Below are 11,798 nucleotides of genomic sequence, written 5' to 3' on the forward strand. Positions count from 1 at the left end.
TCAATTTACAACATCATTTATTCAGGATATCATGTTATGAAGATATAAACAACATGATAGGTGACGTAACAATACTTATACACTTGACGTGCATTCCTGAATTTGAAGGATGAACATCTGATGAACAAGAACTGTTAATAAATTGTCTATAAAGGTAGTAATTCTGTAATTTTGCGTTGTTTGGTGCACTAACGTAGAAAAAAATATAACATCAATGAGAACTATTATTATCTAATCAGATTACTCATTTCATACACGAAATGATTAAGAATACTTCAATGATATTATCCTGACCTGGTAAACAACCAGTATCTTTGTATGAGGGAATTCATATACAGTAATGGTAGTAAATAAAATATAAAATAATGAAAAATATATCAATAAGAAACAATAAACAAATCTTTTATACCATTTGGAATTGTAATACAAATTAAAGTGAACACCATACTTCTAACTCCATTTCATAAAGATCAACAGACATTGCTAACAAAAGTGGTCAGAATTTCTAAATTCCATCAATGATCTAAGTACGGAAACTGTAACTGCATTGCACAATATGACTAGCTACATATTTAAATGTACAAACAGGAGGTTTGTTTCTATCATAAACTTCTCATTATCTTCTGTTTTTGCTTCTTTTTTTTTAATTTTCAAAATATTGAACAAACACTTTTTCTACAATTGTTTTCTTATTTGCAATTATTACAAAATTAAAGAGAACAGAAAATATCAAAATTTCTCTCTCACTTTGAAGTCATCATCGTAACAAACTCTGCAATAAATAAAAAAGAACATTTGACAATCCCTCAACAATTACTAGTTCCAATTTATGTAGTCTTTCTTTAAATAATTTATCCTGAATTTACCGATTATCATTATCTGTGCCTTAACTTCGACAATGAGGCAAGATGCACAACTGCACCAAGACATAGCACCTTAACTAATAACAATATCAACAGTTAGGAAGGTACACATAATAACTAGCACTAAGTAATGTTCCTTGATCCTCAGAGCAACACAATAATTAAAGAGTGAAATAATGGTAGACTGTCTTTAACTGTAAGCCTAGCTATACAAGCATTTGCCATTCTTCTAACACCTGACATGCCATATAGCTGCAGTGACAATCATTCTGATCTATAGGTCCAACAAACTAGGCACACTATGGATGGTAGTTATCTACTTTGATGTCATCATTGCCACAAATTCTGAAATAAGAACACACCACAAAACTCAGCATCATGCATTAACATGGGAATATTATCTTTAAAACGCAAATCAGAATTTTACATTGGTCATGTAAATTCATTTATATGTAAACAGTTATTTCCCTTTCATTTCTTTTAAATAAGTTTTCACACAATGTAAAACAAGCACTATAATTTTTTACTTCATAACTTTCAAATAGAATTCCATGCAACCAATAATCATTCTCATCATAATCACAAAGCTAAGTATCTTAATTCATTGTGTCATTTTCATCTTCTTAGTTTGAATTCAGTCAGTCAAGATTATTTTCAAAATACCATGCTACATTTGCATATGCTAAACAATACAGCAGAAAATGGAGTTAAACATTTTCTTGCTCGTGAATTATCCAGTTTTCATTCATTAAAAGAGTTTTATCAGGGATGTTCCTGAATTCCTCAGAAATCAGAGGAAAACTGGTCAAAAAGGGAGGAAAACACCTCACCCTATCTGGAAAAATATCATTTCCTGCCACTTTAGATCAATTCCAGAGTGTTTCATTTTTTTTGAAAATTGAGCAAATCAGAGGATTTCCTCTGAAAAGAAGAAAAATCACACCCCTGGTTTTATTTTCAATTAGCATAAAATAGTGAGGTAAGAAGTAAGTTTCTGGTATTTTAGTTTCCAACACTGCTTCTCTGTGAAAGTTATAGCTTAGTTTGCAATTTTTGAGAACAAAATATTAGAATAGAAAACTGATAATCAATTATGATTTTAAACTGACATAGGTTACATATATATGAAATCTGTTATGCTGATGTTCTTTGAAAAATACATGATTTTTGTTTTACATTTTAATAGAAATTTGGTCGATTTCCCACTTGTTTCGCAAAACAAACCATATCAAAAAGTCATGTGATAAAAGTGAACTGGGTCGTCGCACAGACGTCCGAAACTGCGCCCATGAATGGCAGTTATGTTTGTTTTGGAATTCATATTCAATCTTGTTTTAATAATGGATGCTTTTGCACCAAGATACATGTGCAATTTTCGGGGTTTTGTGCTAGTAGCCTTTGCAGAAGCAGAAACGGGCTAATTACAGAAGGCATTCTATAAAAGTGTATATACATCAATGATTGATTATGGAAAAAATCGATTATCGAAATTAGTATCCTTTTCTTGTCAACAATTTAAGTTTTCTGATAATCAGTACAACACTAGTCCAATAGTTTTGGAACAGCTCCAGCATACTACAAGGATTTCTTCAAAACCTTACCAAACAAATCATTTATAGAATTATACACATCACCCATTTTCAAAGAAAAGCGTCCAGTATTCTGTCCCCTCTTAACTTGAAACACATACTTTGAACATAATTTCACTTCCAAGGTATCATGCAGGTAAGCAACATGCCATTGAATACATCAGTCTATCATAATATATTCTAACATATGCACAATACAAAACAATCTGAACCATAATGAATTTGTTCATGCCATAAATGATTACAAAACTTCTACTTTGACATAAATATTTATCCAGCAAAAATATATAAAGAATATAACCTACTACAGGAAAATCTTTTCTACATAATAATATTCAAAGTAGGTGGCTTTTAACATTGTAGGATGGCTGAACTTCTCTGAATGGTTCAGTACAACATAGAGATCTATTCCTTTCATTATTATCAACATACCTTCATAATTAACTTGACCGTCACCATCTATGTCTGCTTCTCGGATCATTTCATCCACCTCTTCGTCTGTGAGCTTCTCTCCTAAGTTTGTCATCACATGTCTCAACTCAGCTGCACTGATAAATCCATTTCCATCTTTGTCAAATACTCGGAATGCTTCTCGAATTTCTTCTTCACTGTCTGTATCTTTCATCTTTCTTGCCATCATGGTCAAAAACTCTGGGAAGTCTATTGTACCATTTCCTATTATAAAGCAACATCATATTTAACCGATGGAATTTTGTGTGTTTATGTGCTGACGTCATGCGCAAAAAAATTGAATGGTGAGGCGACAACCTAATGCAACTGATCCTTCACTTGTCAGTTATAGGGCCATTTAAACGGTGACAGCATCGTATTAATCATGAAAATTGTAAGAACTTTAAAAAGAAAGTTAAACATAAAAGAAGAATGCCATCAATTTGTGTTTGATTTCTTGTTTGATATGATGTATTTAGCATATTTACAATGTCTAGGTTTTCCCAATTTCATCAAAATTTTGACAATTTTTCCCAATTCGAAAGCCACAGGACCCTTTAGAAAAATCACTGTATTTGTAGAATAATCTTCCGATAATTGAATCCTCGCTTCTTGCAAGATAGATCCATGAAATAAACTGTAAGAGGTAGGTAAAGCAGCAACACCAGCTGGTGTCACTGAGTTCCCACTTTTCAACATGGAGTCCAATCGGATTCTCCCCCGCACATGTCACAATATAAAAGCGGGGGCAAGAGTCAAGAGGAATCTCGGATTAGACTCATTGCAAACTAAGAAATCTGAATTATTTGTTTGTTATCTAAAGATTCATTGTTTTTATTTACTTTTGCTATGTTAATTTATTTGCTTCTAATAAATTTATATATATTAAGAAACCAATAATAATCAATAATTGGATTTCTGTTCATCATTTTTCATCCGATAAATGCCAACACTAATTGAGAGCAGATCTTAATGCATGTTAAAGCATCAAGGACTCTTGCAAAATTCATTGAATGTTACTACTTGAAACATCAAAATTAATCCTCCATGCAAATGACATAAGTGGATCAATTACCATCAGCATCCACTTCATTGATCATATCCTGAAGTTCTGCTTCTGTGGGATTCTGACCCAGTGACCTCATCACTGTCCCCAATTCTTTTGTTGTAATGGTTCCATCACCGTCTTTATCAAAAAGACTGAAAGCCTCTTTGAACTCTACCAACGAGATAAACATTTTGAAAATTATTGAAGTTGACAGAAAAGCATAAAATTCTCAGGTCTAAATGCCTTTAGTTTCAAATGATTTATTTGCTAACCAAAAGACATTCTTACAATGTGAAGTATGTGTACCATGCCATTTGCCAAAGTACATATAGGTATCACCGTTTGAAGTATGTCTTAGGGCTCAAAATTAACATATATGCCAGACCATATTTAAAAATGTTTGTTTCCCCTCTTCCGAATCTAAATTTCAGAGTTGGTAGGTAAAAAGCTTTTTCTTTTAGCCAGCAGAATTTTATTTCATATGAATCCCCATGACCATCAACAGAGCCCGATACCAAAACGTCATGAAGCACATCATTCCACGTTTCCTCGTCAAACTTGTAAAGTCGGTTCTTGCATTAAGTTCTGCATTTAGCAATTAGGGGAAGGTGTTGATACTTTAGACAGTACTACATGTATTTCAGAAATGCTCATTATCTAACCACTGAACATAGACATATTGTACATTTAAAACGGTTGATTCTACGAACACTCGGGTTTCATCGGATTTATTCTGCTATTTGTGCCATAAATAAAAGTCAGGTAGAATGTTGTAATTATGGGCAATAGTGTTGTTATTTCGGACACATGGTGTTATAACTTCGGACAGTAAATTCGGTTGCTGTTTATTTTGTGGTTCACTGGCATTTCATGCTTTTGTTTTTGCACATTACAGGGATTAAAATTAACCCCTAAAATTAAGTAGTCAAACGGGCTACCAACTTTCAAATTTCACCAGCCCAGAATGAGATCTACTAGCCCATATAACGAAGTACACATTTTGTCAGAAATATTCACTTTATTATTTATTATTCACTGCATGTACTGTAACTCGTGTTCCATTTCCTTTTTCATGCTTGGGGAACGTGCAAAACATGCCTAGCTCATCGTCTAACTCAACCACGGTCGGTTTTCCTTCCACGAAATTTGGAATTTTCTCTTTCTTGTTAGTTCATAGTTTATATTGTATTCTCTCTTTCGTTTATTTGTGGGATTGGGAGCCTTTATCCCTTCAATAAATCCCCACATGGCACATGATGCTTTTCGGATTTTCCTAATTGGGCTAATCTTCGCCCATGTGCGACTTAACTAACAGGAAACATATCACACAGCGTAAATGTAGATACCCAAATGCACTATCTAAAAATTCCGTAACATTACTACATAACACACCTTGTTAAAAAAAAATCGTACAGAGATTTGCCAATTGTATTTTTTTTTTTTTTTAATTTAAAAAGATAATAAACACAAACTATGATTTCAATGAGAAACCGAAGGGGAGGGGGGGGGGGGGGGTGTGAAATCAAAATAAAACAGATTTTACCTGCAATCTGTTCTTCTGTTAGTTGATCTGCCTGAAAAATATGTAAGTCGAGACATGATTTATTTGCTCTGAACCAATCACTCACCATATTTGACAGCTTTTAAAATATGTCATTCACAATAGTAGACACGTCATTTAATTTTTTCCTTGCATGTTTGCTCTAGTACACCACTCCCACGATCTGCCTACAGCAGTTGACTAAATCTAATGAGTCAGTTATTGCGATACATTTTGTAAGTCTAAATTCTGGTTCAAAGCAATCACAGTGACACTAGAATCATTCTTGCAATTTAAAGCAAGTTAATTAAATGTATCACAAATTTGAGTATAAATTTGAGGTGTGTGTGCAGAGTTTGCAACATATGAAATATTTTGATGACACATTAAAATCAGCAGCATGTTTAAGGCAAGGTCTGAAAAATAAAAGGTCAGTGGAATACACCGAGATAATGAATCTTGGTCAACAAGATGCCTTGTGGGCTGGTAATCTAATAATAAATTCAGACCAAGCGTTTTATAATAATTATGTATCATCTCAAAAAATACAATGTTGTACTGTTTTGTCTTTATTAAAAAGTGTATTCAACCGTCATTGGTGACCTGGTTAGTAACTAAAGATTGTTTTTATGAAAAATACAAATGTTTCCCTAAATTGGAACTGCTCCAAATAAAATCTCAACCCCTTAATGTACTGCATGGTATGGGTGAGAAAGCAAGGGCAGGAACATAGACATTATGAACTCCTATAAGCAATCGGGGTTTGACTTTAAATTTTTTAAGTACCAGACCAGTCAGGCTACTTCAAATTACATTTACTAGACCTGACCTTACATCCACTAGTCCTGACCACCTTACCAGAAAAAAACTAATAGCTTCTCCATACTTAACTCAATGACAAACATCAAGTTTAAACTAAAACATATATTTTGTCTCATTAGAAAATAGTCGTTAGTCTCAGTCATCATTGATGCTTATTTTAAAACAACATTTTTTGTTCTTCTCAGAAATTCTTCAGTCAATTTAGAATAAGACCTCAACCATTTTATTTATTTCTGTTTCATATCTGCTTCCCTACCTTTTCCTTTTTTCTCTAAGGACATCTTTCTGTGAGGATGAGACGTCGTATTTGAATACTAGAGACATTCCCGCACACATCAACACCGAAAAATGGCTGCTTATGGTGCAATTTATTTATTTGATAAAACTTTCTTACATTTAATTCAAATGAACTTTTTTAAATCAAAAGATTTCAGTTTATATCTATCCAAAACAAAATTTTACACATTCACATTTTTAATTAGCAACGAGTAGAAGTTGTAAAAATCACCTCCAATGTCAATTTATTTATTAGAATAAATAGAGATTAATTTCAGTCATCATGCAGTTTAAAAGTGTTTAAAAGTTTTTACATTTTTCCCCCCAGTAACGGTTCAAAGGGTAAAGTTTCTTGTTTATTTTTTCAACATGACCGGTCACAATAGTAAACTGATATTTTACCCTATCGGGCCCATCATTTTATGATTCAGGAGACTCGGTAGATTGAACATGCCTTAGAAGAAGTGTTCACAAATTATTCTACATCCTCCACTCCTCAGATCCACTTTAACTTAAAGGATAACAATTGGATCCTCCTCTCTCAACATCTACAAATGTCAATGAAACATTGTACAGAGTTTCAAGTCTATCTGATAAGCCATATTCACTGTTCGAAACTGGTTTAAAACTCGGTATAGACCACAAGTCTATGACAAAACAAGATGACATAGATCTCATCGAATTGACACAGACCCGGTCGGACCGTAACATTGAAAAAATAACAAATTCAAAACATTTTTATTTACATCTAATGTATTTAGAAAGCATATTTTCTTTCCATTTCCATAGCAATATCCTCTTTTCCTCATAATATTTCTCAGACGTCTCTAGAAAATCTGCGTAGACAATTTGGTTCATCAATAACAATTGGCATAGACCATTGTCATTTGATATAGACTCGGTCTATGGTTAATTTCTAACACTGCATATTATATTGGAGCAGAAACGTTCAAAAGATTTTGTGATAGACAGAAACAATACCCCCCCCCCCCAAGGAAGAAGGGAGACATAATTTATCATCTGGGTTATCTTAATGAAAATCCCAACTCATGACCCCAATTTTATTGAGATATCAGTTTTATGAATGGTCACAGCTATCTTATGTTAGGTTTTGATATAAAAGCATATCTCTGTACCCAGTGTTGACAAATTTGTGTCATGTTGCATACCAAAATATTTTACTAATATTTGATTCTAGAGCAAAGGATGATCTATAACTTTTTTCATTCTTAGTAACACATTGCAAACAAAGATATTTCTAATGTTGATTTCAAGAACGTTGCTGATTCAAATGCTGTCAAAGGTAAAACTTAAGCTAGAACACAGAAGGTGGTAGACCAGGAAGAAGAAAAAACAGATGACATAGATTATTAATCAAGACAATAAACAAACCAAAGATTTTCATTCCTTATCAAACAAGAGGTACTGTGAGCAATGCTCACTAAGAATACCCCCCGCTTACCCCAATCTCCCAAAGGGTGTTGGTAATAGGTATAAACTACCTCTTTTCTGAGTGTAAAAAACAAATGGCATGACAAACCGAACTATATTGCTACTTCGATGTCCAGTGCGCGTGACCTTTGACCTTTTGACCCCAAAATCGATAGGGAACATCTTCATCCCATGGGTAGTCCATATGTATGATATGGTGACGGTAGGTGGAAAGGATAACGCTTTAGAGCCCGGAAACCATATTGCTACTTCGATGTCCAATGCGCTTGACCTTTGACCTCAAAATCGATAGGGAACATCTTCATCCCATGGGTAGTCCATATGTATGATATGGTGACGGTAGGTGGAAAGGATAACGCTTTAGAGCCCGGAAACCATATTGCTACTTCGATGTCCAGTGCGCTTGACCTTTGACCTCAAAATCGATAGGGAACATCTTCATCCCATGGGTAGTCCATATGTATGATATGGTGACGGTAGGTGGAAAGGATAATGCTTTAGAGCCCGGAAACCACTGCATCTACAGATGGACGGACGGACAACCCGATTCCAGTATCCCCCCCCCCCCCCAACTTGTTGCGGGGGGTATAATAATAAATCATTAAGTGACAAAACACAGGATTATACTCAATCTAATTTTTTAGACATCTAGTATTACAGTGTTTGAAATTAACCGTAGACCATTAGACTGAGTCTATGTCAACTGACACTGGTCTATGCCAATTGTAATTGAGATAGACCAAATTGTCTATGTCAATTTTCTAGATTTAGTGCAATAAAGTTATCCCAAAGGACCTTGCATGTTCAGCCGACGTCTGATAAACGCTATGAGGAAAGGATATTGAAATGGAAAGAAAATATGCTTTCCAAGTACATTAGAAATAAATGAAAATGTATTAAATTTGGGTTATTTTTTTTCAATGTTGTGGTCTATGCCAATTCGATGAGGTCTATTTCATCTTGTTTTCACATAAACCAGTGGTCTATACAAAGTTTTAAACCAATTTCGAACACTGGTATTAAATCTAAACTTTAGTCTGGTCAATTTTTTGTATCAAATGAACAGGTATCCAGTAATTTTACCCATATTTTTAAAACTCTTTAATATTTAATACTCATTCATGTTGATCGCAGAATACTTTACAGATATGCTGATACACTATGAGATTGTCAACTGTCTTGCACCATTCACAGGTCTCTTTAAATGTACAGATATAAAATGACATGTGTACAAGGTTAGAGTCCTATTAAATACAAAAATAATTGTTTTAATGTTAACATAACACTGTTAGTTATATATGGATTGCTGCTAAAAACATTTAACTAAATTTTGTGAATTTATTCTAATTCCCCTTTGGCAATCCAGGAAGTATCCAAGAATATCAATACCTTTATCTGGTCCAGTCCAAAGACGTAGCTATTAATAGCTACCTAGGTATTTAAACCTACTTAAAGTAGCTAATTCTACCTACTTTTACCCGTTTTTAAAAATATAAATAAATAATAATTAAGGCGCATCTTTTAAACAGGTCAGTCGTTTTATGTATCATGTTGTGCATGTGCATGGCAAAATTCGGAGTGTAAATTTAATACTTTATGAGGGTGGAGAATGTATAGGAAATGCATGAAGGTAAACTTTAAAATTAATAGATTTGCAAGACATTCTAGACTTTTTATCACGTAGCTTTGATCCCAAGCTCCTAGAAAATGGAACTGGGTGCAGTTATTGATGCATATATGAAAGGTTAAAAAGTAATCATTTTTTTCTCCCAATATTTTTGTGGTATTCATCATCAGTGGAAGTGAATGAAAAAAATTGGTATACACCATATTGCGCCATTCCTGCATTTGGCCACGAAATGCAAGTAAAGGAAAAAGTAGGTAAAAATAGCTACCTGGAGTAGGTTTAAGTACCAAGGTAGCTATAAGTACCTACGTAGGTAGAAATAGTCTTTGGACTGGACCTGTTATCCCCATAAAACAACATACTAAACAACAATATACAAAGCAATGATTCTAAAATGTCAATTACTTGAATCAGAATAAATAAAATGTCAAGTACTTGTACAACAATACACATTGTGCATGTTCATTAGAGAATGTTACATAGACCCTGTAGAAATAGTCTTTGGGCTGGACCTGTTTAGTGTTTCCCCCATAAAACAACATACTATTACTAAAATAACAATATACAAAGCAATGATTCCGAAATATCAATTTCTTGAATCAGAATAATTAAAATTTCAATTACTTGTACAACATTACACATTGAGCATGTTCACTAGAGAATGCTGCATCAACTTGGAATTTCGGGAGAGTGCAACTCGTAAGCCTACCACTTGTCATGCTGATGTATGATCTATTAATTCACAATTAGTTTATTGAAATTAGTGTTCGCGACCAACATACACTGTTTCTGATGTTCTTGTCTGTTCTATAGTTAAATTCATAATAAATCTAACAGACGAAGTGAGTTAGCTCTCCATGGACTATAGTAGTCGTCATGAATGTAAACATTTCATTGCCGGTTGTTCTGTGTCAACCATGAAAATCCAAAAAATATTCGCAGTATTCAATATACAAGTCTCTTCCACCATAATATTAACTAAATGGTGGCTCGATGGCTAAAATTTACAACTTACCATAGCGGATACAGTAGAAAATAAAGCGGCAACCCGACAATCGTCGTGCAGATGATGAGCTCAATTGATGGTGTATCCCTACACGCAAATAATTTCCTTCCTGTTAAGAGGATAACAGCGAGAAACAATATATCTGAAAAACGAATTTTAAAAATAATGAAAGAAAATTCAAATTCCTTTAATGTTCCTCCCAAATTCAATTCAAAAGTCCTAATGAAATATGGGAACTATTTTCACTTACTAAGATCAAAGTCGCGGGAAGGAAATAAACCGGTATCTTCGATTTCTGTGTAACGCACGTTTTCATTGGCCAACTCTCACCTGCAATGCGACAACGCGCACTGCGGCAGATGTAAACACAATCTATACTGTACGTATGTCGCAGGAGTGAAACGTCATGAATTTGATGAAATCAATTTACTTCAGTATACTTGATATGTGTGAGAAATACATTATACACAAATAATGAACACTTATTGCAAACCTACCTACCTTTGTATGCGTTCAGTTATACAATCTGTCTTACACACGACAGTTTTATAATACAGTATTTATATTGATCTATAAAGATGCATGTAGATCTAGGCCTATAGTGATATACAAAGGACCTGCTCCCGATGCAGTTGCCTACTTTAAACTTTTATGTAGCATTGATGTAATGATCCAGAAATTCATTCATCCCGTCAATTATTTTATTATTATTAGGCCTATTATTATTTTGTTCATAGGAGGAAGTCCAACATACATGGATACGTATAGTATCACAGGCATAGCTTGTATATATAGGTCTTATTTACATAACCCCCCCCCCCCCCTTCTAAAATGACATCAAAATTATTTTTATACAGAACCAATAATTTATCCAAAACGTCATGTCCCTTTCCCCACCGATCAGCTTCATAAGTTGTTACATGAATAATCAGTTTCCACCTTCTGTGAGCTTTTGAGATGACCACTTGTGAGATACTAATTAATATGTATGGTCATCTTAAAAACTTACGGAAGGTAGAAACTGAAATTTTGGATGATTTATTGATTCTGTATAAAAGTAAATTCAACCTAGAAGGGGAGGGGGGGTGTACATAAGATATATATATATATATATAAGAACTGAAA

The 11,798-nt window shown here is 33.8% G+C and overlaps 1 protein-coding gene and 1 long non-coding RNA gene across 7 annotated transcripts; one reads left to right on the forward strand and one right to left on the reverse strand.

The window, feature by feature from the left end:
* LOC125649683 (calmodulin) lies at window positions 1-11,221 on the reverse strand. 6 transcript variants are annotated; one of them, XM_056166780.1, is made up of 7 exons: window positions 11,175-11,221; window positions 10,924-11,003; window positions 10,683-10,815; window positions 5,494-5,524; window positions 3,978-4,121; window positions 2,885-3,127; window positions 1-772 (listed from the first exon to the last, which is right to left on the reverse strand). In XM_056166780.1, the coding sequence occupies exons 3-7, from the start codon at window positions 10,683-10,685 to the stop codon at window positions 744-746; spliced, it is 450 nt and encodes a 149-aa protein (XP_056022755.1). In that variant the 5' UTR covers window positions 10,686-10,815; window positions 10,924-11,003; window positions 11,175-11,221; the 3' UTR covers window positions 1-743. The 6 variants fall into 6 exon arrangements, with proteins under 6 accessions (XP_056022755.1, XP_048733349.1, XP_056022754.1 ...); XM_048877392.2 differs by having other exon boundaries at window positions 1-1,208; XM_056166779.1 differs by having other exon boundaries at window positions 1-3,127.
* On the forward strand, window positions 4,121-10,761 carry LOC130055159 (uncharacterized). Its single transcript, XR_008803431.1, has 2 exons — window positions 4,121-8,246; window positions 8,384-10,761. It is a non-coding gene; the product is annotated as an uncharacterized LOC130055159 (long non-coding RNA).
* Window positions 11,222-11,798: the final 577 nt, after the last annotated feature.

The sequence above is a fragment of the Ostrea edulis genome, chromosome 5 (genome assembly GCF_947568905.1).
Source record: "Ostrea edulis chromosome 5, xbOstEdul1.1, whole genome shotgun sequence".
Lineage (NCBI taxonomy): Eukaryota > Metazoa > Mollusca > Bivalvia > Ostreida > Ostreidae > Ostrea > Ostrea edulis.

What these genes read in the sequence shown, in the direction of transcription:
- LOC125649683 (XM_056166779.1), bottom strand. An exon ending in AACAGAAGAACAGATTGCAG is followed by an intron (nt 4,122 to 5,493) that starts GTAAAATCTGTT and finishes TCTCGTTGGTAG; the next exon opens with AGTTCAAAGAGGCTTTCAGT. An exon ending in CAATGAAGTGGATGCTGATG is followed by an intron (nt 3,128 to 3,977) that starts GTAATTGATCCA and finishes GCTTTATAATAG; the next exon opens with GAAATGGTACAATAGACTTC.